This window comes from Simochromis diagramma, unplaced genomic scaffold (assembly GCF_900408965.1).
Source record: "Simochromis diagramma unplaced genomic scaffold, fSimDia1.1 OVJJ01000683.1, whole genome shotgun sequence".
Lineage (NCBI taxonomy): Eukaryota > Metazoa > Chordata > Actinopteri > Cichliformes > Cichlidae > Simochromis > Simochromis diagramma.
Window position 1 is genome coordinate 2,224,536 of NW_024387158.1, and position 23,929 is coordinate 2,248,464.

The 23,929-nt window shown below is 40.9% G+C and overlaps 3 protein-coding genes across 5 annotated transcripts in view; 2 read left to right on the plus strand and 1 right to left on the minus strand.

Moving 5' to 3' along the window:
* The first annotated feature begins 575 nt into the window (after positions 1–575).
* uap1l1 (UDP-N-acetylglucosamine pyrophosphorylase 1, like 1) lies at positions 576–7,035 on the plus strand. Its single transcript, XM_040048605.1, has 9 exons — positions 576–1,134; positions 3,128–3,332; positions 4,121–4,296; positions 4,369–4,541; positions 4,861–5,054; positions 5,834–5,974; positions 6,084–6,266; positions 6,457–6,523; positions 6,677–7,035. The coding sequence occupies exons 1-9, from the start codon at positions 855–857 to the stop codon at positions 6,761–6,763; spliced, it is 1,506 nt and encodes a 501-aa protein (XP_039904539.1). The 5' UTR covers positions 576–854; the 3' UTR covers positions 6,764–7,035.
* A 907-nt stretch (positions 7,036–7,942) lies between these two features.
* Positions 7,943–22,599, plus strand: zdhhc12b (zinc finger DHHC-type palmitoyltransferase 12b). Of its 3 annotated transcripts, none has more exons than XM_040048608.1 (5): positions 7,943–8,757; positions 8,858–8,997; positions 11,837–11,929; positions 19,790–19,959; positions 20,050–20,371. In XM_040048608.1, exons 1-5 carry the CDS (start codon positions 8,661–8,663, stop codon positions 20,249–20,251), a joined length of 702 nt encoding a protein of 233 aa, XP_039904542.1. In that variant the 5' UTR covers positions 7,943–8,660; the 3' UTR covers positions 20,252–20,371. The 3 variants fall into 3 exon arrangements, with proteins under 3 accessions (XP_039904542.1, XP_039904540.1, XP_039904541.1); XM_040048606.1 differs by having other exon boundaries at positions 8,099–8,757; positions 20,045–22,599; XM_040048607.1 differs by having other exon boundaries at positions 8,104–8,757; positions 19,793–19,959; positions 20,045–22,599.
* Positions 22,439–23,929, minus strand: part of pkn3 (protein kinase N3) — a 32,865-nt gene continuing 31,374 nt past the window's right edge. The window contains exon 22 of the mRNA XM_040048599.1: positions 22,439–23,308. Coding sequence (XP_039904533.1) covers positions 23,108–23,308 — 201 coding nt within the window. The 3' untranslated portion in view covers positions 22,439–23,107. The remainder of the gene's footprint in view (positions 23,309–23,929) is intronic.

Here is a 23,929-nt window from a genome sequence, read left to right on the forward strand (position 1 = left end):
AAATTTTAACAGTTGTCAAATAGGTCTGTCAGCTGTGTACCAACCTGATTTCTGCCCAACACAACTGATGGTCCCAGCCCCACTAAGAAGACAAGAAATTCCACAAATTAAACCTGACAGGCACACCTGTGAAGTGAAAACCATTTCAGGTGACTCCATCATGAAGCTCAGTGAGAGAAGACCGAGGGTTTGCAGCGCTGGCAACAAAACAAAGGGCGGCTACTTTGAGGAATTTAAATATAAAACGTATTTATTTATCAGTTGTTTCTTTTATGCATAATTCCATATATCTTGCTTCATATATTTGATGTCTTTATTTTGTATCTACAATGTAGAAAGTAGTAAAAAAAAAAAAGAAAGAAAGAAAAACCGTTAAATGAGAAAGTGTGTCCAAACCTTTGGGTGTTATATTTAACTATCTATGAACTGAACCAAATTAGTTCCTCCCTTTACCGTAATGCCCAGTTACACTACAAAACAACTTTAGTCTGATCGGGTTTTTCTGTTGTTTTTTTTAGTGGATGCGGCTTTAACCACAGTGTGCAGTCAGGTGATCAGACGCTGACTTAACAGCTTTGTCGTGAATTTGCTGTCGTGGCCTTTGGTCTCGTGGCGTGGTCTGACTGACAGGAAGCAGTAAACACGTTTTGACTTCTGTAAACATGGAAGTGCATAAAGACGCTTTTGACTTGCCTTCTACAGTGTATCCTGTATGACAGGATCCCTGAGAGCTGCAGTCACGAGTCTTTCCTGATATTCAGCCACTTCCTCCAGAGCAGCGTGTTTCTGCTGCCTGATCGGAGGACAAAGTTGGACATGTATTGATCTAAAATTGCTTCGGACTAAAACGCAAAATGCCTTCTTTTGAGCAAGTAAAGCAGGGTTTGGAGAGCGCAGGGCAGGCGCACGTCCTGCAGTTTTGGCCGGAGCTGTGTGAGGAGGAGCGGGATGTTTTCCTCGAGGAGCTGGCTCAGCTGGACCTGAAAGGGCTGAAGGATCACTGTGAAGGGGCCGCGAAGGCTGCAGCCTCCCCGCCTGACAGTTTGGATCAGCACATAGAGCCGATCCCCCCTGAGTTCATCGGCAGCGTGAAGAAAAGTGGGAGAGACTCTCTAGAAGAGTGGGAAAGACGAGGTAAAATACACATTTGGTGCACGAGTAACGCGTTAAGACACGGAGGGGGGGGGGGGGGGGCAAACGTGAAGACAGTCGTTACATAAGTACAGATACTGAGTGGTAAATACTCTAGTAATCATCATCATATATGAACGTGTGCAAATATGTACACAGAACAGTTCAAAATGGCGAACACTTTAAAGTTAATTGTAGTGTTTTCATATTAAATTGGTTGAAAAATAATTGTTTTAAATTACTTTGGAAACACTTTAGCCACCAGCTACCTGGCGTTAGGAGTGATAACCAGCCTTAGCAGAGAAGGGGAAGAGGGGGCATGGTAAATCAATCATGGTATATCATTTTCTTATGATGGAAAGGTTAATGGAATATACTTTTTTTGCATTTTGTGATTGGACCACCAACTATAGATGGAAACCTGAGCATGCGCACAGAAGGCTTATCCGATTATCTGGACTAGATTAGGAGTTAAAATTGGATTTCACAAGGTGTGAGAATGCTAAAATCAATTGTGGTTAAAAGAATAACAAGTTGTAACAATTTCTCTTGTGAGTTCCAGTAGATTTCCGAGTAGGCTATAGGCAGTGTTCAGTTTAGACTTGCTGCTGCTGCTCTGAGGTTAACTGTCTTTCCACAACTCAGTTAATCCAAATATAAGCACATATTACATGAGAGGACATGGCGGATTTCCAACTCGTCTACATTATAATCCTGAAATTCAGTGAGTTAATCTGATGAGCAACATCATCTTAAATTCAAATTGATGTCTGCATCTATAATAAAGCTAATAAGCCATAAAATGAAGATATAGGAAAGAGTTTTAGTAGCTAGGCTAAGAAGAGAGGTGACAATCGGAGAACAGAACAAATGTGATGTTTTGCTGGAGAAGTACAGAGAAGGTTGGAAGGAGCTTCGCTGTGTCTTTGTGGATCAAGAGAAATCATAGGACAGGGTGTCAAGAGAGGAACTGTGATACTGCATGAGGAAGTCGAGAGTGGCAGACACGTGAGAGTGGTGCAGGGCATGCAATGAAGACAGTGAGACAGTGGTGAGCTGTGCATTGAGCAGTGACAGATCAGTTAAAATGAAGCTACAGACTTTGGTTGCACAAGAGAGGTGAAGAAAAAAGTGCAGGCAGAGTGGAGACGAGTGTCAGGGGCGATTTGTGACAGAAAGAGAGCAGCAAGAGTGAAAGGGAGGTTTTACAGAATAGTGAGCTACTGTGAGGTTGTTGGTTTTTTTTCAGGCTTAGATTTAAATCATTTTGTTGACTATATTTTGATGAGATGGTGAAATGGTAAGGGCTAACAATAGCAACCTTGGTTAGGAAGCACAAACTCCTTCAGTGGCGCTAACACATCACAGGACATATTATTTGTTAATTCCTTAATCTTCCAGTATTTGAGCACAAACACAGTTAAGTCCTTTTCACTGTGGCCAAGTAGATGGCAGTCTGCTACAGCTGCCTGTAGATGCAGACAGATGCACACATAACTTTAGGCCTTAAAAGAGAGGTTACATATTTAGAGAGATTTTTAAATCCTCTCTTAAATGGACTCTATAGAGAAATGTTTAATATACATATAATATAAAAACATATAATACATATAATTTACATATAAGTTTATTCTGATTTTTACTTTTAAAAAAATCCAAATCAAGTCAGAGCCATTTGCCCTGGCAGTACTTTAAAAGCTACGACATGAAATGATCTGACACTGGGCTGTCATTGCTTCACTGCTGTCCTCTGTGATTGTCATGAGTAAGCACTGCTGGGTTATGACAGAAAATAAAACTGAGTAATTTCTAAGCTCCACAAAATTAATCTCTGAAGAACACTTCTATAAAATTATGAATAGAGTAATAAGTTCGTTATAGTTATATAATTATAAATTAAAATACGTTTTTATAGAAAGTTTAAGTTATAGAAGTAAACAATTCCCTTGTGTGTGCTTCTGCTCATTTTAGCTTTTTCTTTTCTTCCCAATAACAGGGCTGCTGGAAATCTCGGAGAACTGTGTTGGAGTCCTGCTCTTGGCTGGTGGTCAGGGGACCCGTCTTGGTGTTCAGTACCCTAAAGGAATGTACAATGTTGGGCTGCCGAGTGGCAAAACTTTGTATCAGATCCAGGCAGAACGCATTCGCAAAATCCAAGAGCTGGCAGACAGCAAACATGGCTCTGAATGCACTGTTCCATGGTTGGTTCCTCTTGCTCTGCTAATCTGATAAAGTGTAAGAGTATATACTCAAAGTCAAAGTAAAAATCCTGATGCATTTTCTCTTTCTAGAAGTTTTTGTAATGTTAACTTTTTCAATAAAGTCAACATTAACCTCCTAGGACCTGGCGTCCACATATGTGGACATCACATTTTGGGTTATTTAGACCAAAATACTAAATCTTGCTCTACAAAGGCCTGATATCCACTTACGAGGGCATTATACTGATACTGTTCTATCGAAAGTTTAACAAATATCCTCATATGTGGCTCAAATTTTCTTAGAAACAAAAATCAGGTAAAAAAAATAAAAAAAAAATCGGGTAATTCTTTAAGTTAACATTGGTTTGAAAACGTGGCTGTGGACCATGTGGTTGAGAATGTCATCTACTAATCAAAAGGTCTGCTTGCCAAAGTGTCCTTGGCCAAGACACTGATTCTCAGGTTGTCCCTGCATCCATCGGAGTGTGAGAATGTTTGTGAATGTTAGAAAGCATTTAGGCATTAATAAAAGCACCATATCAGAGTGTGCATGATTGTAGTAGAAAGTATTTTCAGTGCTCAACTAAGTAGAATAGCTCTATACCACTCTGCATCACTTCCTTTAGCTTTTACATGGATAATAGTTTTAATTTTTCAAAACATTTTTTAAAATAGATTTTGCTAATGCTGCGTTCAGTTTAACCCCCGAAACAGGAGTTCCCCAATAGTCCTCCACTGCTGCAGACTGTGTGTAACGGTGTATAATCTCTACCCTCTGTGCTCTTCAGGTACATAATGACCAGTGAATTCACTCTGGCTCCAACTGAGACTTTTTTTAAGGAGAACAACTATTTTGGACTGGAACCAACAAACATCGTTATGTTTGAGCAAAGAATGATTCCAGCTGTGACATTTGATGGAAAAGTCATCTTGAAGGATAAAGGGAAGATAGCCATGGCACCAGGTGGGTGCATATGAAGTTACACAGAAGAATCAGAAACAAATATGAGTGGAGTTATCTAAACTTTGGTTTCAGATGGTAATGGAGGTCTGTACCAGGCACTGGTGGACAATAAGGTGCTGGAGGACATGAAGAAAAGGGGAGTAAAGTACCTGCATGTGTACTGCGTGGACAACATTCTGGTCAAGATGGCCGATCCTGTGTTTATTGGCTTCTGTGTGAGCAAGGGCGCTGACTGTGGGGCCAAGGTGGAGTAATACAGCATCACACAGTATACATGAAAGAATACATTAAGATGTCTTTTACATTGTAATTGAATATAATCAATAGAAGGATTATATTTTGTGGAAAGTGAATTTCGTTTTTGTTTCTTATGAATATTTTCTTTGGACTCTCACGTTAAACAAAGTTATTTCAGCTACAATAAATCGTACAGAACTGTGTCCAGTACGAGTATCTGTGTAGTCATTAGAGCAGACTGCATATAGCCAAGTGATTGGCTGTACATGAGTATGCTAATGGTTTCTCCTAATTCTTCCTTGTTCGTCCACCTCTGTCTTGCTGTAGGTGGTGGAGAAGGCGTACCCTACAGAGCCGGTCGGCGTGGTTTGCAGAGTACGAAGGGTGTCCCAGGTGGTCGAGTACAGTGAGGTCCAGCCACAGACGGCTGAACTGCGAGGACCTGGAGGAGAGTTGGTTTATAGTGCTGGAAACATCTGCAATCACTTCTTTACCAGGAGCTTCCTGCAGGATGTGGCAGAGTAAGGGGCAGCACAACATTATAAACAATTGAATGGCAGCTTTTAGTAGTACACAAATGACCAAAAAAATTAAGAAAGAACAAATTTGAGCTCTTTTTATTCTGCAAGTTACACTTACAGTAAAGATCTGGCTGTTTCAGTGTGTGCTAGGTGTTTGTTAAAGAGTCCACAAATAGACCAAAACAATATATTAGTGCATAAATGTGTACTGTCCCAGCCTGTTGGGGTATCTTAGCTTCAATTAGTTTTTAGTGAGCACACGTAAACCTCTAGAAGGTAGTAGTTGCTATAGTTCAGTGATTCTCACTTCATAATCATTGTTGGGGAGTTCTTTCTTTCTAGGGATCTGCAGCAACGCTTAGGTGTGTGGTGCAGTTCTATGCAAAAGTCTTAAAACACTACTTGAGTTTCTTTATATTTTGCTTCAAAGGAGCTTGCCTTTGTTGTAATATTTTAAATTTGTCACTCACTTTCAGTCCAGTCCTTGAACCTGATCTCTCTCTTTTTTTTTTTTTTTCTTTGTTTGTTAAGACCGGCGTTAGCACTGGTCAATGATTCATTCGAGCATAAAAGGCTATTTAACTGAAGGGATGAGTCAGTGCTTTGTTTACTGATAACTGACAACTTGGCAAAGAAGAAGTCTTAACATGTTTTTCACTGCCAAATTAACCAGATTTTAATTATACGGCTATTGAACTTCATTGCTCCTTGAGTATAAAACCTTCCATTTTTATGGTATTTTATTTTGTTTGGTGCTGCTAACATATTTCATCTTTTAGGAAATATAAAGACCAGCTGAAGCAACATGTTGCCTTAAAGAAAGTGCCCTTTGTTGACGCACAAGGCGTTCAAGTCAAACCATCCAAATCCAATGGCATAAAGATGGAGAAGTTTGTTTTTGACGTCTTCGAATTCTCAAGGTATTAATTTCTCTACATTATCTTTCAGTTTGTATGTGTTTACACATGTTGTTTTTACTGTATAGGTGATTTGCAATTAATTAGAAATTTACTCCCTTGTATTTGGAAGGAACTTTGTTGCGTTTGAGGTTGTCAGGGAGGATGAGTTTTCCCCCCTGAAAAATGCAGATGGCTCAGCCACAGACAACCCGACCACAGCCAGGAACTCTCTGCTGGCTCAACACTGCCGTTGGGTCACATCTGCTGGAGCCACACTGTTGGATAAATATGGGAATCCCCTTCCTCTTCCCAGGTCAGATGCTCCTATGTACTCCACACCCTAAGGAGCTGATTTGTTGTTACTACTATTGGAATTATAACATATACTTTGTGGCATGTAGCTCTTTTTAAAATGTATGTTAGTGTTGTTTTCAGGCTGACAGAAAAAAAAAAAATTTAAACCTATTATTTAAATCTCAAGTTGTGAATTATTCATCCTGCAGCGTGTCAGCTGATGACAGTCCTCCGGCTCAATGTGAGATTTCACCGCTTGTCTCGTACTTTGGAGAGGTGAGAACAGTGTGTTAAATTGTGGAACCCTGCAGAGCACTTAGAGACAGTGATTCTTTCTTGTATTATAGATACACTTTGGACAAAAAGTACTCACTAAATAATTTTTTAGTTTTGCTCATGACTTAACTCCTGCCTCATCTCCTCTGTCAGGGTCTGGAGCAGCTGCTGAAAGGGAAGACAATTCATACTCCATTTGTTCTGGATGAAAAGCAGGCCAAAAAGTTGCAAGCTCAATAGCTTTTTTTTTTTTTTGTCATTTAGAGAGTTTTTTGACATTCCAAAACAGTGGATTGCAGCTTAGAGGTGTGTGCCAGGACTGCAGCAAAGACTGCTCAGTATGTTTTGTTTTGTTTTGTTTTTTTAATTTTGAATTGTATGTAATTATGATCATATCCAAATGTCACTTTGATAACCTACAATGTGATGTTGTTTCCTGGGGGGGGGGAAGAATTTCTAAAAGAAAAAAGAAATTGATCCACAAAAAATAAAAGAATATCAAAAATAAACCACTTTCATCTATTTTGTCTTTTGATAATCCAGAATACATGTGTGAATGATGGGAAGATGTGTGGATGAGTGAATGCCTGTTGGGTTAGTTACTACCTTGGGTTAACCCCACCCCCCATAGAGACCCATGAGGGAGGGTGTTTTACTGACTGATACAGTCACTTAGATAATAAAGTATTTTAACTTGAATGTATAAGAAACACAGCAGCACGGTGGTTAGCACTGTTGCCGCACAGCAAGAAGGTCCTGAGTTCAATTCCACCATCAGGCTGGGGTCTTTCTGTGTGGAGTTTGCATGTTCTCCCCGTGTTTGTGTGGGTTCCCTCCGGGTACTCCGGCTTCCTCCCACTGTTCAAAGACATGCAGCTTGTGGGGATAGGTTAATTGGATAATCCAAATTGCCACTAGGTGTGAATGTGCGAGTGAGTGCGAATGGTTGTCTGTCCCTGTGTGTTGGCCCTGTGACAGACTGGCGACCTGTCCAGGGTGTACCCCGCCTCTCGTCCTATGACGGCTGGGATAGGCTCCAGCGCCCCCCGACCCTGAAAAAGGATAAGCGGAAGTGAATGTATGTATAAAAAAAAGAAATGTATAAGAAACACAACATATTAATGAAACAGTCTACTTACTGAGCACATCTGGCTGTTAGGTCATGAAATCACCCCTTCTTCTGCAAATGCTGAGAGAGAGGCAAAAACAGACTTTAATAGATACCATTACTTACAGATTAAAAATAATAATACATAACCCTCCCACAGTTGCGTGAAAGTTTTTTCCTCAACTTTTCATATATATATGTGAAAATATGTAGATGAGGTATCATCACCTCATAACTGTAGCTACTTGGGAGCCATCTTGGTAAGGTCTTATATGATTAGGTACATTTATGGAAGAAAAATAGCCCTAATTGTCACATCTGACCAGTGTACGTTTCCTGCCCTGACTTCTAACCCGTATTTTTAAGAAATGATGTAAAAAATCACCGTTTAATAAGTCAGAACGCCGTATTTTGCGCCAGAGGGTGTTGCCTTGAACCGCCCCTTCTGAGTGGCGGAAAGAACGCCGTTTTTCCCGGTCTATGAACGCCGCTTTTCCCACCACTCGCAAAAACAGCGCATATTGCGCAGCTGCGTATGACGTAAAAAGCGGCGTTGGAAGACCGGGAAAAACGGCGTTTTTTCCTCCACTCAGAAGGGGCGTTCAAGGCGCCAGTCTCTGGCGTAAAATACTGTGTTCTGTTGGGGTCAACGCCGTTTTTTTTTACGGCGTTCTGACTTATCAAACGGTGATTTTTACGTCATTTCTTAAACAGACGGGTTAGAAAATTGGGGAATTTTGGCCTAGATTGTTTGCCATACTAATCGCTGCTACTGTGAGTCGTTGGAAGGATAAAAACAAATCCACTGGAAGGAAGCGAGCGGGATGTTTACTTCCCAGCTGCCGAAACTCGACATATGTAATATGTCCCGGGTAGAAAAAATATTCAACGATTTGATTCGGACGTAACACATCGTTTAATACTCTGACGACATTACGGCTTGTATGACGCTTGCCCAGGGAAGAGAGTGGTGTTGTCGTTTATCAGCTCCATTTGCATGTTGAATGGCTGATCTATTATGCTAGGAACATGTTCAAAAATGTTTTCGGCTCAGGGTTTCTGGTGAGAACATCACATGTGATTCTGACATGGGTCATAACGTTAATCCTCTTCCTACATGATACAGGTGAATCTATCACTTTACATTCATAGGCTTTGCCTCTATAATCGCTCGCACACCCCTGGGAGCTGTGGTGGTGTTAAGTGTGTGAGTGATTTGTTCACAGAGCTGAGGAAGCAGGAGGAGACGGGCCAGCTTGTCCAGCCCGTGCTCTTCGTCCTGCTGGTGCTGCTGTCTGTGCTGCTGTACTTCGCGGTCTCTCTGATGGACCCGGGTTTCATCCTGTCTGATGACACGGACTTGCAGGTGAGCACGAGCCTACTGTACATTACTGTTATCACTCCCACTTTTTACCTTTGTGTTGTGATGGTTTCAGGGTTTGAAGCAGCTTGAATGTTTACGTTGCTGGTTAAAAAAAACCTGATTTAAAAATATATATCTTAAAAGATAATCGTGTGCTTGCAGTGCCAAAACAATAATGATAACAATAATTTATTTAAGGCAAACTAACACTCTGCCTTTAATTCAGTTCAGTTTTATTTATATAAGATCACAGCAATAGTCGCCTAAAGTTGCTTAATATTGTAACTTAAATGAGCTGTAGGCCACTGCTGGCACTGTCATCTCTTTAGTGGCCACTTTAGTGTAAGTAGTGCAAAAACAAACCAATCAAGAAAACACCCACAAGTATTTCCAAAAATTTAGTGTTTTGTTTGTTTGTTATAAATTTCAAATATTGTATAACAAGACAAAACTGCCAGTGTTAACACATTTTTTTCCTCATGCTTAACTAACCGAAGCCTTTCATTAAACTACCAAAGAAGGAAATTGCTACTCTCTTTCTGGCCAGACACATGGCAGCACTTCTGTTATAATTTTGTTCGTATTTAACAAAATAAAAAAGCAGACAAGTGTACACGTTAGTTTTTGACTGCTGGTGAAAATTGTTTTTTTCTTTTACAAATAACTCTCTCACTGAACTAACACAGCCAATCCCTCAACATGTTTGTACTCTCTCCTCATGATGCCTTCATATTAAATAATTTCTTGCTTTTTAAAGAACTTATTTTAACATTGCACTCAACAACAAACAAATCCTCCCTAACAAAAAGGTAACTTCAAGGGCCAAATTGCTTTATATTTCTTCATGTCAATATACGGGCCGCAAGTAGGGGTGACGTGAGCCACAAGTGGCCATGGGCTGCGAGTTTGAAACCACTGTCCTACTCTAATAGCGAGAAAGAAAAGTATGTGAGGATGGTGCAGCACATGTGTGAGGACAGTGGTGAAGGATCTTCTCTAAAGCCTTTCTTATTTCCAGTTGAAATTAGGGGTGGCTTTAAAAAATCTATTTTCCGATTCAAATCGATCTTAGCTTGAATAACACAAAATCGATTCATTAAATCCTGAATCGATTTTTAAATATAAATGTATTTTGCCAGAAACACCAGAATCTCAGGTTAAGGCTCACAAAACTATTTCAACAACCACCAAACAGCTAAAACAGCAAATGAAAGCAGGTAAACAGATTCCACACAAAGATGTAAACACAAAGTGCAGATCGTTCACCCGATGGCATGTACACAGACACGCTGTCGGGGCTGAAAGAGAAATCTCACAGATTCTGATTCTGCAGGTTTTGTCATTATCCGATCAAAATTCACTGAACCAGCAGCAAAAGAAGATCAAAACTACAGTTCACATTTGATGAACATCATATTTAATTCCCTCCTACTTTTGCTGTTTTGCTTCCACCACAATAAAATCACACTTCCTGCACAGCTCTCTCTCTCTTTCTCTGTGTAATTCAAGAACAGTTTCCCTCAAACTCAAATCTCAGTTTTCTGCATTATTCGCTTGCTTATTACACACCAGTCTACCGTTGTGTGCATTGCTGTCGCCCGCTGTTTTTTTTAGTTGGTTTGTTTTTTGTTGTTGTTGTTGTTTTTCAAAAATGCCTAATTTCTGCTTTTCAACGACAAAGAAATTTAAACTTTTTAAAATTATGCCAAACTGCAAAAGGCTTAGCTGTGTCTCTAATAAAACCTCTGTAACTTTGCTCTGTTTCGCTTCAGCAGCATCAGGTAATGTTCATATGTTAATTCATGGTTTTCCTCTGTTTTTGATCTACTGCAGAGAGTTTTTAAGGTGGTGCTATAAAAATTCAGGCCAGGAAAATCTCCTTCATGTTTTTCTGTGTTTTATCCTCAGTTACTTTGACACAAAGGCATGTGCTGTGATGCTTACACCTCTGATGAAGTCAGTTTTTATACCTAGATATAAAATATGGATATGTACTGATAAATGATCAGAATTACAATATTTCTGACTAAGTCAAAATTGAATTTAATCGAATTGAATCAGGGATAGAACTGAATTGGGACCTCGTGAATCGGAATCAAATCGATTATAGAAATCAGTGATGATATCCAGCCCTAGTTGTAATGGACAGACTAACAGACGAGGTCAGGCAGGAGTCTCTGTGGACTATGATGTTTGCAGTTGACATTGTGATCTATAGTGAGAGTAGGGAGAGGTAGAGGTATGCTATGGAGAGAAGAGGAATGAAAGTAGCAAGAACACAATATGTGTGTGTGAATGAGAATGAGATAGGTGGAAAGGGTGAACATGCAAGGACCAGAGATAGTGAGTTACTGTCGATGTGCCAGCACAGAGAGTGGTACTCTGCTCTTAGATGAAGTAAAATGATTTCATGCAAGTCAGAAGTTACTAGCAAAGATGCAATTAAAGGTTCAGCTGTTGTATAACTTGGTTGGGGTCCAGACCATCTAAAGCAACAGACACTGCCCAAGAGAGGTGAAAGAGAGTGCAGGCAGAATGGAGTGGGTGGAGATAAAAGTCAGGAGTGTGAAAGGGATGATTTACAAGATGGTAGTAAGACATGTTATGATGTATGGTTTGGAGACAGTGGCTTTGACTAAGAGACAGGGGGCTGAGGTGAACATGTTAAGATTTTCACTTGGAGTGACCAGGAAGGATAAGATTAAAAGTGAGGACACCTCAGTCCATCTGATGTCCCTATCATGTAGAAAAAGTGGGAAACAGTGACAGTGTCCACTTTAACATAATTTGTTAGCTGGACAGTTACTCCTTTCTGACCACTTTGTCTTCTTTGTTGTATTAGTTCATGCTGGGAGTGACTGAGGAGCAGCAGGACATGATTCCACCTGCCACCAAATCTCTGAGACAGCGCCGTTGTGGCCACTGTCTGCTTCAGGTATGCTGCTCAGCTCGTCGGCAGAGGTGGTATACACACGTCACTTAAATAGAAGTAGAGACACTTCCAATAAAAAATACCCTGGTAAAAGTTAAAGTACTTATTCAACTTTTTTACTCCAGTAAAAGTAAAAAAAAGTACAGGCTTTGAAAAGTATAAAAGTAAAAAGTAACTCCTTGTTACTTCAGTTCTAATTAATAATGAATGTAATCGGTTTGCACATCCATAATGTAGAACACAAGCAGAGAAAAACAAAGTGAATTAAAAGAAACTAGCTCTGTTGCCTTCATTGTAGATATGTGGAGATCAGATGGAGCTTTCCTGCTGCCCTTTCTGGCCAAATCAATTCAGCAGGATATGAGCATCTTACATGAGGTATTACGGCTGATTTTCAACCCAAAGCAGTACAAAGCTAATTTAAAGGTGGAATTCATTGAGTGAATCTAATAAACACCATCACCTAATTTGCTGCCTGCTGCCCTTGGTGTAACCTGACACTGACCACCACTCCATCATAGGGCATGGCTGTAAACGTCACTGTGTTGTGAGATAAGCAGTGTAGTCTGCACTCAGCTGCCTACAACTGTCATGGAACATGCGAATAACAAAAAGGCAGTATGCCAGTTTATTATCGTCAGGTCTCTACAATTTTGAGCGCCTTGAGTTGATTGTTCTTGTAATTTGGCGCTATATAATTGAAATGGAAGAGAATTGTGTTGAATTTTGCACAATGTTTCATAATATGAAAACCGTGAATTGCTACCTTATCGTGGTGGAGGGTTTTGTGTGTCCCAGGGTTCCTAGGGGCTATGTTGTCCAGGTGCTTTTGCCTCCTGATAGGGTCTTCAATGGCAAATTGGTCCTGGGTGAGGGACCAGACAAAGAGTGATTCAGAAGACCCCTATGAGTGCAAGATCAAGGGAACACTTCACCTTGGGTGGATGATTGACACGCCTCTGCAATGTTGCGTGGCGATCAGGGGTGGTACCTCTGGATTTGCAGACCGGGGTAGTGATTCCCATTTTTAAGAAAGGGGGACCGGTCTGTTAGTCGAACCTCGGATACAGGAGGAACAATGTGGTTTTCATCCTGGTTGTGGAACACTGGGCCAGCTCCTTATCCTCTCAAGGATACTTGAGGGTGCATGAGAATTTGCCCAACCAGAGAAGACGTGGAGAAGGCATTCAACCGTGTCCCTTGGGGTGTCCTGTGGGAGGTGCTTCAGGAGTATAAGGGTGCCTGGTCCATTTCTACGGGCCATTTGATCCATAGACAACTGTTGCAAGAGCTTGGTCCACATATCTGGCAATAAGTTGAACTCGTTCCCTGTGGGTGATGGACTCCGCCAGGGCTGCCCTTTGTCATCGATTCGGTTTGTTATTTTTATGGACAGAATTTCTATCTGTACTCAAGTGGCAGAAGGCTTTCATTTGGGTGGTCTCAGAATCTCATCTCTGCTTTTCGCAGATGATGTGGTTCTCTTGGTTTCATCAGATGATGAAACCAAGCTCGCACTGGAACGGTTCGCAGCCGAGTGTGAAGCAGTGGGAATAAGAATCAGCACCACCAAATCTGAGGCCATGGTCCTCAGCCAGAAAAGGGTGGAGTGTCCACTCTGGGTCAGGGACAATTTCCTGCCCCAATTTGAGGAGTTTAAGTATTTCATGGTCTTACTCACAAGTAACGGGAGCAGGCGATTGACAGACGGATTGGTGCTGCAGCTGCAGTGATACGGACGCTGTACCAGTCCGCCATGGTGAAGAGAGAGCTGAGTGTAAAAGCAAAGCTCTCTACTTGCTGATCAGTCTACGTCCCTACCGTCACCTATCACGAGGTCACGAGCTCTGGGCAGTGACCGAAAGAACAAGATCACGGATACAAACAGCGGAAATAAGCTTCCTTCCAGAAGAGATAGGTTTAGTACTTCAGCCATCTGGGAGGGGCTCAGAGTAGAGCCGCTGCTCCTCCACAACGAAAGGAGCCAGTTGAGGTGGTCCGGGCATGTCCCAATTGAAAAATTGCACTAGGAAATTCCTTGAGGTGACTCTTGTTGTGAATTGGAGCTGTATAAATAACATTGAATTTAAATTATCCACGACTTTAAAAAGTTTTATGCTTCTCTTCTGTAGCACTAGATGCAGAACCACCAGCGTTGTGGGAAAAAAAGCTTATTATGACCAGCTTTCAGATATCTGGACCAAAACACACTGTTCTGGATTGTTCCGGCCCACTTTAAGCCTTGAAAACAGTGCTGTAAATGATGCACGGACTACATTTTTTCGCCCTGTTTATTTGTTCATGTGCAATAAGTACTGGTCATGAATACCCTAATAGAACTGTGTTTGATATGTTATTGTTCCCTCCATTTAGGTTCAACTTTGTTTGATATTTCACGACGCACAGTAACCTGAAATAATAACTCAAATGTCCTCACATGTCTTAAACTTAGAGTAACAACCATGAGTAGAAAATGGAGATATTTGTGTAAAAATGTAGGGACTAAAAGTGAAAAATAAATACTTAAGTACAGTTGAGATTTGTACGTGTACAACCACAACCCAAGTGACTAGGTCTCTGAAGGAAAAGGCTGTGAATGTGTGAGATATCTTTGTCACTACATTTGTACTGCACTGATTCACTTTTCTGTGAGGGAGCTAATCTCAGTTGTGGAGAGGTGAGGGTGGTACATCTGGCCAGAACTAAATCAGAGAGCCAAAGGCACCAGAGCTGTTTGGAGGCTAAGCAGATCACCTACTATTCAAAAGGTTGGTTGTTCGATCCCCATCTGCTTGAGTCTGCGGCCTAAAACTCCTTGGGCAAGATATTAATCCCAAGTTGCTCTCCCGTCATTATCCATTGGAGTATAAATGAGTGTGAATGTTAGATAGAAAGCACTTGTATAGAGGCAAGTTGTATAAAGCACTTTGAATGCTCAGAGTAGAAAAGTGCTATATATAAGAACCAGTCAAATGGTACCAGTCCATTTACCAAATGGTAAATTGGATACTTGTCACGCTTAAATGTTTTAGACATAACCTGAGTAAACACGAAATGCAACTTTTAAATGATAATTGAATATATTAAGGAGGAAAAAAATCTACCTGGCACTGTGTGGAAAAAGTGATTATACCTGTCGAGAAAGGTGGGATTCAGCGAGACATTAAAGTAAATGATGTACAGTGGGGCAAAAAAGTATTTAGTCAGCCACCGATTGTGCAAGTTCCCCCACTTAAAATGATGACAGAGGTCAGTAATTTGCACCAGAGGTACACTTCAACTGTGAGAGACAGAATGTGGGAAAAAAAATCCATGAATCCACATGGTAGGATTTGTAAAGAATTTATTTGTAAATCAGGGTGGAAAATAAGTATTTGGTCAATAACAAAAATACAACTCAATACTTTGTAACATAACCTTTGTTGGCAATAACAGAGGTCAATGCTGCAGCAAGGCTTCTGACGAAAACATCGAAATACTCACATATAACACCGCTGCTTATACAGTTACACTGGCTCCCTGTCGAATTCAGAGTCCACTTTAAGATTCTGGTTCTCACATTTAAGGCTCTTCAAGAACAAGCACCATCATACATCATTGAACTCTTACAGCCCTATGCCCCTAGTAGGTCTCTGAGGTCTTGTGGTCAGGGCCTACTTGTTATTAAGTATACGAGACTGAAAACTAGGGGTGATCGAGCTTTTGCTACTGTGGCCGCCAGACTGTGGAATTCTCTTCCTCAGAACTTAAGATCTGCTGATTCACTGATTACTTTTAAAAAACAGCTAAAAACACATCTTTTTAAAATTGCATTTTGTTAACTTTTGACTGTACTTCGTCTTTTTAATCTGTGTCTATACCTTGTAAAGCACTTTGTGATCTCTTATCTAGAAATGTGCTATATAAATAAAATTTTACTTACTTTTACTTACTTACGTTTACTATAGGTCTTTACCAGGTTTGCACACACAGTAGCTGGTATTTTGGCCCATTCCTCCATGCAGATCTTCTCGAGAGCAGTGATGTTTTGGGGCTGTCGCCGAGCAACACGGACTTTCAACTCCCGCCACAGATTTTCTATGGGGTTGAGGTCTGGAGACTGGCTAGGCCACTCCAGGACTTTCAAATGCTTCTTACGGAGCCACTCCTTTGTTGCCCGGGCGGTGTGTTTTGGATCATTGTCATGTTGGAAGACCCAGCCTCGTTTCATCTTCAAAGTTCTCACTGATGGAAGGAGGTTTTGGCTCAAAATCTCACGATACATGGCCCCATTCATTCTGTCCTTAACACGGATCAGTCGTCCTGTCCCCTTGGCAGAAAAACAGCCCCATAGCATGATGTTTCCACCCCCATGCTTCACAGTAGGTATGGTGTTCTTGGGATGCAACTCCGTATTCTTCTTCCTCCAAACACGACGAGTTGAGTTTATACCAAAAAGTTCTACTTTGGTTTCATCTGACCACATGACATTCTCCCAATCCTCTGCTGTATCATCCATGTGCTCTCTGGCAAACTTCAGACGGGCCTGGACATGCACTGGCTTCAGCAGCGGAACACGTCTGGCACTGCGGGATTTGATTCCCTGCCGTTGTAGTGTGTTACTGATGGTGACCTTTGTTACTTTGGTCCCAGCTCTCTGCAGGTCATTCACCAGGTCCCCCCGTGTGGTTCTGGGATCTTTGCTCACCGTTCTCATGATCATTTTGACCCCACGGGATGAGATCTTGCGTGGAGCCCCAGATTGAGGGAGATTATCAGTGGTCTTGTATGTCTTCCATTTTCTGATGATTGCTCCCACAGTTGATTTTTTCACACCAAGCTGCTTGCCTATTGTAGATTCACTCTTCCCAGTCTGGTGCAGGTCTACAATACTTTTCCTGGTGTCCTTCGAAAGCTCTTTGGTCTTGGCCATGGCGGAGTTTGGAGTCTGACTGTTTGAGGCTGTGGACAGGTGTCTTTTATACAGATGATGAGTTCAAACAGGTGCCATTCATACAGGTAACGAGTGGGGGACAGAAAAGCTTCTTACAGAAGACGTTACAGGTCTGTGAGAGCCAGAGATTTTCCTTGTTTGAGGTGACCAAATACTTATTTTCCACCCTAATTTACGAATAAATTCTTTACAAATCCTACCATGTGAATTCATGGATTTTTTGAAGTGTACTCGGTGCAAATAGATGTATATAGTGGAGGCTGACAATCATTGACTAATCGCTGTATGTGCACAAGTCAGATAGATGGAGAGAGGATGATAGTTGTCGCTGGTCATCTGGTGATCAGGCGTTAACAACGTGACTGGATGTCACAAAGGGTCGGGCCAGATGTCATCTCAGAAGATGTGACGTCCAGAAAGAGAGGGAGGAGAAAGCTTGACCAGGTATAAAAGTTAGGTGAAAAAGAAATACACGGATCTTCCCTTTGTCCTCTGCAAGATGAGCAGTTCAGAAGATCGGATATAAGATGTTAAAGATTCCAGCAGAGACTAGAGGGATCAATATGCCTGGATACCAGAGGCAGCTAGTGCTGTTACTGCCACTAACCCTCACCCATCAGGCTCCATCTAAGCTCACTGGATCAGAGGTTGGGGTTTTTTAAACAGAGAGCCAATCCAGATCTCCTGTATTAGGGTGTTGGTTCACCAGATCCACACCCCCTAAACCTAATAAGTGGTCGTGACACCCTTTGAAGCAAGAACTGTAATCAAACATTTTTGATAACAAGAGTTCATTTTGTTGCATCGGAACCCTGATCTTGACTGAGGCAATTGATGTGGATGCATTGGGGTACAGTATCTTGCCCAAGATAAACTGGAGAAGCGGGGGATCGATCCATTGAACTTTTGATTAGTAGACAACTTACCGGTACTCTACCACCTAAGCCACACCTGCCTCTTCTTCCTTCTTTCCTTATCAAATGGCCAGAAATAAAAGGACAGTTAAAATTGTGTTGCTTCTAAAACAACAAACGGATGCTGCTTGTGATGGATCCACAACTCTCCAGAGGTCATTTTCTGCTGTTTTCCCCCCTCTCCATGAAGTCTTACTTTTAAAAGGAGTTTGAAGGTCATTCTGGATGTTGAAGCAGAAGTTTGAATAAGCATATGTCTGCTTGTGACAATAGAGGAAAAGCTGGGGTGGACAGACGTAGCATCTGTATTCCCATACAGGATGGGCAAACTGTACAATGTCACCTCTTTGTTCTCTGCATGTGTTTGTGTGTCAGTGTGTGGCTCTCAGGCTGAAATGAGACACTTGATATCTGGCAGGATCCAGCAGTGGTATAGGATATCAGGAAACACAGGGCTGTGTTACATACCCAGACGACCTTAAAAGTATCAGATAATACTTCAGATGCAGTGTGCCGGGACTCCGAGTAAAATGTTTCATCACCAGATAAGAAAAGCCCCACATACTCACACAAACAGGAACTAACAAAAATTGGGCAAAATTCATGACGCAGTGACACTTTCTCTAAGGAGGTACACGGTCCATTGATAATACTGGATTACTGAGTTGAGCTCTGAGTTACAGACAGTCTGCTTGTCTCATTTGTTTATGTTAATGACGTGCTTTTTGTTGATTTTCTATATGTAAACATCAAACATGAGTAGGAAGGGGAGGGGATGAAGGATTTTACTCCAATGAATTTCTGTAATGGTCTTTAATCTTTCCTTCTTCCTGCTCTGTGTTTGTCATCATCATAAGCATTGTGCCTGTCCTGGCCGATTAGCTCATCTCAGTGACACAACAGTATATCAGTCACCTGATATACTTTTACACATCCAGCTACACTCTGTTTCAGCTGCTTTAGCCTATCCATTTCTAAGGCACTTTACAACCCACTTCCCTGTCATCCCCATATTTCATTTTCAGTTTCATATCTGCTGACATGGTTGCCCACTCTGCTCAGTGCTAGGGGGTCTTCCTGCTGCTCTCCCTGCCTCCGAGTGGCCTATGAACTGAACGGTGATGCTAAATTGCTCTAAATTAAATGGCTAAATGACTAAATGGCTGAACTAACGACACTTTGTGTCCTTGGAAAGTATTCACACCGCTTTACCTGTTCCACATTTTGTCACATTATAGCCTTATTCAAAAAATGAATTCAATTCTTTTCACTTCAAAATTCTACTTGCAATACCCCATAATGACAAAGTGAAAAAGCTTGCTTGAAAATCTTGCACATGTATTGAAAAAACTCAAAAACCCCACTGTGACATGCACATATTCATAGCATTTATGGATCCTGTTTGCACTGATCATCTGTTAGATCCACCTATGGTAATTCCTCTTTATATACAAGGTCTTGAGTAATCTTAAACATCTCATAGTACCATAACACCCCATTAGAACACTTTGGTCTCAGACTGCTGGTTTACTTGGGGTTTGTAGGATATTTAAAAGTAGAATAGGATGCAGAGGCTTCAGCTTTCAGGCCCCTCTTCTATGGAACCAGTTTCCAGTTTGGATTCAGGACGCAGACACCATCTGTACTTTTAAGATTAAGCTTAAAACTTTCCTTTTTGCTAAAGCATATAGTTAGGGCTGGATCAGGTGACCCTGAATCCTCCCTTAGTTATAATGCAGTAGGCCTAGGCTGCTGAGGACTTCCCATGATGCACCGAGTGGTTAATACACAACTCTGCATTTAATCATTAATTATTAGTTATTATTAATCTCTTGCTCTTTGACTAACTCAGAATAACAGAATAACTCAGAATTTCAATTCTTCAGTTGTAACATAATAACTGTGGAATCATCAGATTTATTTTGCGTGCAAGAGGTTAATGAAGCAGAAATCATAGAGATGATTAATGATTTGGACACTTGTTTCATTCAAAAAAAAATTGTTCTGCGTTTCAAGCAGCAGCCAATGAGATCAAAGCACTGCCAGACGTGTCAGCACTGCGTCCGGCGTTATGACCATCACTGTCCCTGGATTGAGAACTGCGTTGGTGAGAGGAACCACCGCTGGTTTGTGTTTTACCTGGCCTTCCAGCTGCTAGTGCTTCTATGGGGCCTGCGCATTGCCTGGTGAGCAGCACCACCCATATCTACCTCCATGTTACTGTTGCTGCTGTTGCAAAGCTGTCACATCCTATTGCTCTCTCCTCTTCAGGACAGGTTTCACCTACGTACCCATCTGGCACCAGTGGCTGCGTACAAACGGAGTCCTGACGGCCGTGACCATGCTGCTAGCGCTGCTCTCGCTCATCGTACTGTTGCTGCTCGGTTCCCATCTATACCTGGTTTCTCTCAACACAACCACGTGGGAGTTCATGTCGCGCCACCGCATCTCCTACCTCAAACACTGCGGTGCAGATGAGAACCCCTTTGACCGCGGGACATTCCAAAACCTTTGGGGTTTCTTCTGCATCTGGGGCACAGTGGTGTGGGAGCATGTGTACTTCAAGGAGGGCAGCGATCAGGTTTAGGTACATTTCAGTGATGAACAGCCTCTCTGGATCTGGGATTACACACCAAATAGGAGAATAAACTGTGCTTGTGAGCGGCTCCCTTTATATAGGCATTTGTGTTGTTGTGCCATAACTGTGGAGCGTTTCCCTCCTCCTCATCCTCTCAGTCGTTCTTTATTGCAATTGATTGCCTGCATTTCCTGTTTTTCACCTCAATGCAGTTGTAGTGAAAACTGTGGGAGCTTTCAAATAGTCAGTTTTGGTTAGGAAGTTTTCTAATGAGTAAAGTGATACAGGTGTAGCTGCATGACAGCTATAATAAAAGCATTTCGAATTCTGGTCTAAAGACCTTATGTCAAGGTCTACATCAAGAGAAATAAGAGCTATAATAATTGACTTAATTGAGTATAATGCACAGTTCACATTTGGAATGTTTGTTGTTCTAATGCAGCCTTTAGGATTATCATGGAATTAATTTTTACTTTAGGTCAGCTAGAATAAGTGATGGATGGAGGCAATTTTACTTCAGTCATGGAAATCAAGGACTTAAATGAAATAAATCATTTTCCTGCTCATGTGTCTTACGGACTATGGGGCAGGGCAAATTAGCATGATGCCCTAATGATCATGATCTAATAATAGTGCACTAATTTAATGAAATTTAAAGATGCAGCTGATTCATTTCAATAATAATCAATATGCTGCCAAGAGCAGAACAAATTAGCAGCTCAAAAACAGCAGAACCGGTGAGAAACCCGACGAGGATTGTGCGAACCAACGCAGGTCTTAGAAATAGAAACTGGAGAATGTGAGGTTCAAAGGTCTGAGACACAGCTGGAGCTCAGATTTATCCAGCATTTTTCAAACAGCTGTATGACCTGTAAGATGTGTAAAAGGTAAACAAAAGCATCAGATCTTGAGCCTCGCACACGTTCATGAAAATACAGCTACTATGCCTACATGCTTATGAGCATTGCTCATTGTTGGTCTGTGCAGACTCCAGAGGAAGGACAGTTCAGTCAAGTTTCAGTATTATTGAGCAGAACACTCAGGGACAGGACTATTGCTATTTTTTTGTGACCTTCATGAAACATCACAGTAAGAACACGCTAATAAGGTGGGCATTTTGCCGTCCATTGTCTCAATGCTGTAATTTCAACACAGTAGACATCGAGTTGGTTAGAATCTCAGCACACAGGCTTCTTTTCCCAACTTAAACAGTTTGACCTCGATGGAGAACATCACCAGGTCGGGAACAGGAAATAGGAGTCATTTTTAGGACAATTTGAACATACTGTGTGTTTCCAGAATGAGGCTGCTGCTCTTAATAACTGGTAATCAGCACTGCGGCCTTCCTCCTTATTGTTTACACATCAAGTTCATAATTTCCTTCAAAACAAGCAACTCTCTACATTGTCTTCAGGCATTTTACACACCCGAGTGAATCCGGTTAAGCTAGGACTTTACTCACCCAAATACCCTCAGTCCTGCCTCTTCCACAAAAATCATTTAAGTAACAAGTGATGACCTGTTTGTTGACAATAACCTGACTGTTCACCCTCAATTCACATCAATCGTTACATTCAAAATTTGAGTAACAATACAGCTCTATAGCTGGCATGGTTTCTTGATTCACTCACAGGATTTACTTTAGTGTAGTGGGTTCCATTCTCTTGTTGTCTCGTGTGATGAATACTTTGCCTGTTTTACAGGATTCACCTTCTCCAGCAGCTTTTGTCACTAAAGTAGGTTAGTCCAAGTGAGTGTGTTTGAAATATGAACTGTATTGTTCCTGGCAATTATTCCATACATGTACACGATATTTAGACCTGTTACAGTGTCTCAAGTTGTTTAAAATTGTACATATTTTTTAAACTATTTTGGAGCAGAAAATGTCTTTAGATTTTTGTAAAACTATTTTAACAGGGACTTGAATGATACAGTGGAACACTGGTTATTAGCTAAAAGGTTTGAGTGCAATATGTTTCTATTTAAGCTTTTCCTTGTGCAATAGTGACCTTGTAAGACAGCAATAAATGTTTGTGTTTAATCCAGTGCAAAATGCTGAGTCCTTCTGCTTGGACAGAGCCATTATCAGTAAGATCTCTGCTTTTTTTTTTTTTTTTTTTTTTTTTACAAATTAACATTTACAGTCTGTGGTGTAGTTTTCAATTATATACAATATTGTCATGCAGTGTTTTTTTAAATACTGTAAATACTGGAAGTACTATAAAACTCAATAAATGTTTCATGAGGAGCTTTCTGGTTAAAGTCCAGCATTTATACATTTATTCATGTTTACCTTCACATAATTTACACTTTACATATAGGCTGGTTTTGTCTAAATGGGCACTTTTGTTATTTAAAATTTCTAGACATTAACAGGTCAATATCAGCAGAAGTGAGAATTTTGGCCATTGTAAGCATTTAACAAAGAGAGAATAACAAAACAATCAATAGAAAAGTACATTCAGTGCATTTTACCTTCAGTGAGACTTCACATATTTACAGGTTAGACAGTGCTACTCTTCAGAAACATTGCAGTGTAAATATTCTGTAAATAGCCCAACGAAAAATGACAAAAAAGTACAAAAATGATTTTGGCAAAGTGTTAAAAGTAACTCCTGCACAATGAAATCAGACCCAGCTAAGCAGATCTTGCCAGGGAAGAAATATCTGAAGGATATCTATAGTTTTTCCATCTTCTGCTCTTTTGTTGAGCCAGAAGAGCCGTGTTGAATAAGACAGAGCTTGAATCGCCGTGGTCAGCTAATGAAAGAGAAATCAAAGTCTGCAAAGATTTCCTGTTGCTCAGCAGTGAGGACGCAGGGTGTCCGTGGGAGTGTAAGGACCGGTTTGAGACGAGTGAATTCTTCATCAAAGTTACTGACATCCTGTGGAGCTCTAATGGCTGGCAGGAAGGGAGGCTTCACCTTCTTGGCCAGAAGAGCATCCCAGTCCATTTCCTGGTAACATAAAATAGGAGTTAAATTGTCTTTTTTGAGAAAGATGTGGCCACGACGGCAGCAGAAATTGCAGGAAATTACAGTTCTATAAAGAAGTTTTAAATAGCCAAAAAGGCCTGCATCGAGTATAATGTAGAAGATAGTAGGTACTGTATAATAACCGGGCGTCATAAAGATACTCTATTTAACATATAACTCCTTTGGAAAATTTGTTGCCTACAGGCCATTTACCAGTATAAGCAAAGATATTAGACATTTAAAAACCATACAGAAACATCACCAATCACTTTTTGGCAGACAATTACTTTGGGACACAACATCAGACCCTTCTGTATCTCCACTAAAGTGATGGCAATTAATGCCCAAAACATTCTGACATTTATGTTTGGTCGATTATTTAAATTGTGTGTGGGTTGCACTCATGAAAAAATTGAAACTAAATCAATAAATTGTTAAATTGCCAAATATTTCCTGTTTCTTCAGACTTCAATCATCCAATCCAACAAACGACACCAAAGGGTCAATAGCAGAATAAGCTGTTTGGCATTGGCAGAGAAGATTTGGTAGGTTTTCCATGGGTGCAACCCACATACTGAACTCTACTGCGCAAGCCACAAATGA

Bases quoted from the DNA above. Each gene is read 5' to 3' on its own strand.
- uap1l1 (XM_040048605.1), top strand. From the start codon at position 855: ATGCCTTCTTTTGAGCAAGTAAAGCAGGGTTTGGAGAGCGCAGGGCAG. The intron at 4,297-4,368 runs GTGGGTGCATAT...CTTTGGTTTCAG, and splicing joins GAAGATAGCCATGGCACCAG to ATGGTAATGGAGGTCTGTAC. The intron at 6,267-6,456 runs GTCAGATGCTCC...TTCATCCTGCAG, and splicing joins AATCCCCTTCCTCTTCCCAG to CGTGTCAGCTGATGACAGTC.
- zdhhc12b (XM_040048606.1), top strand. From the start codon at position 8,661: ATGTTCAAAAATGTTTTCGGCTCAGGGTTTCTGGTGAGAACATCACAT. The intron at 8,758-8,857 runs GTGAATCTATCA...ATTTGTTCACAG, and splicing joins CCTCTTCCTACATGATACAG to AGCTGAGGAAGCAGGAGGAG. The intron at 8,998-11,836 runs GTGAGCACGAGC...TTGTTGTATTAG, and splicing joins CTGATGACACGGACTTGCAG to TTCATGCTGGGAGTGACTGA.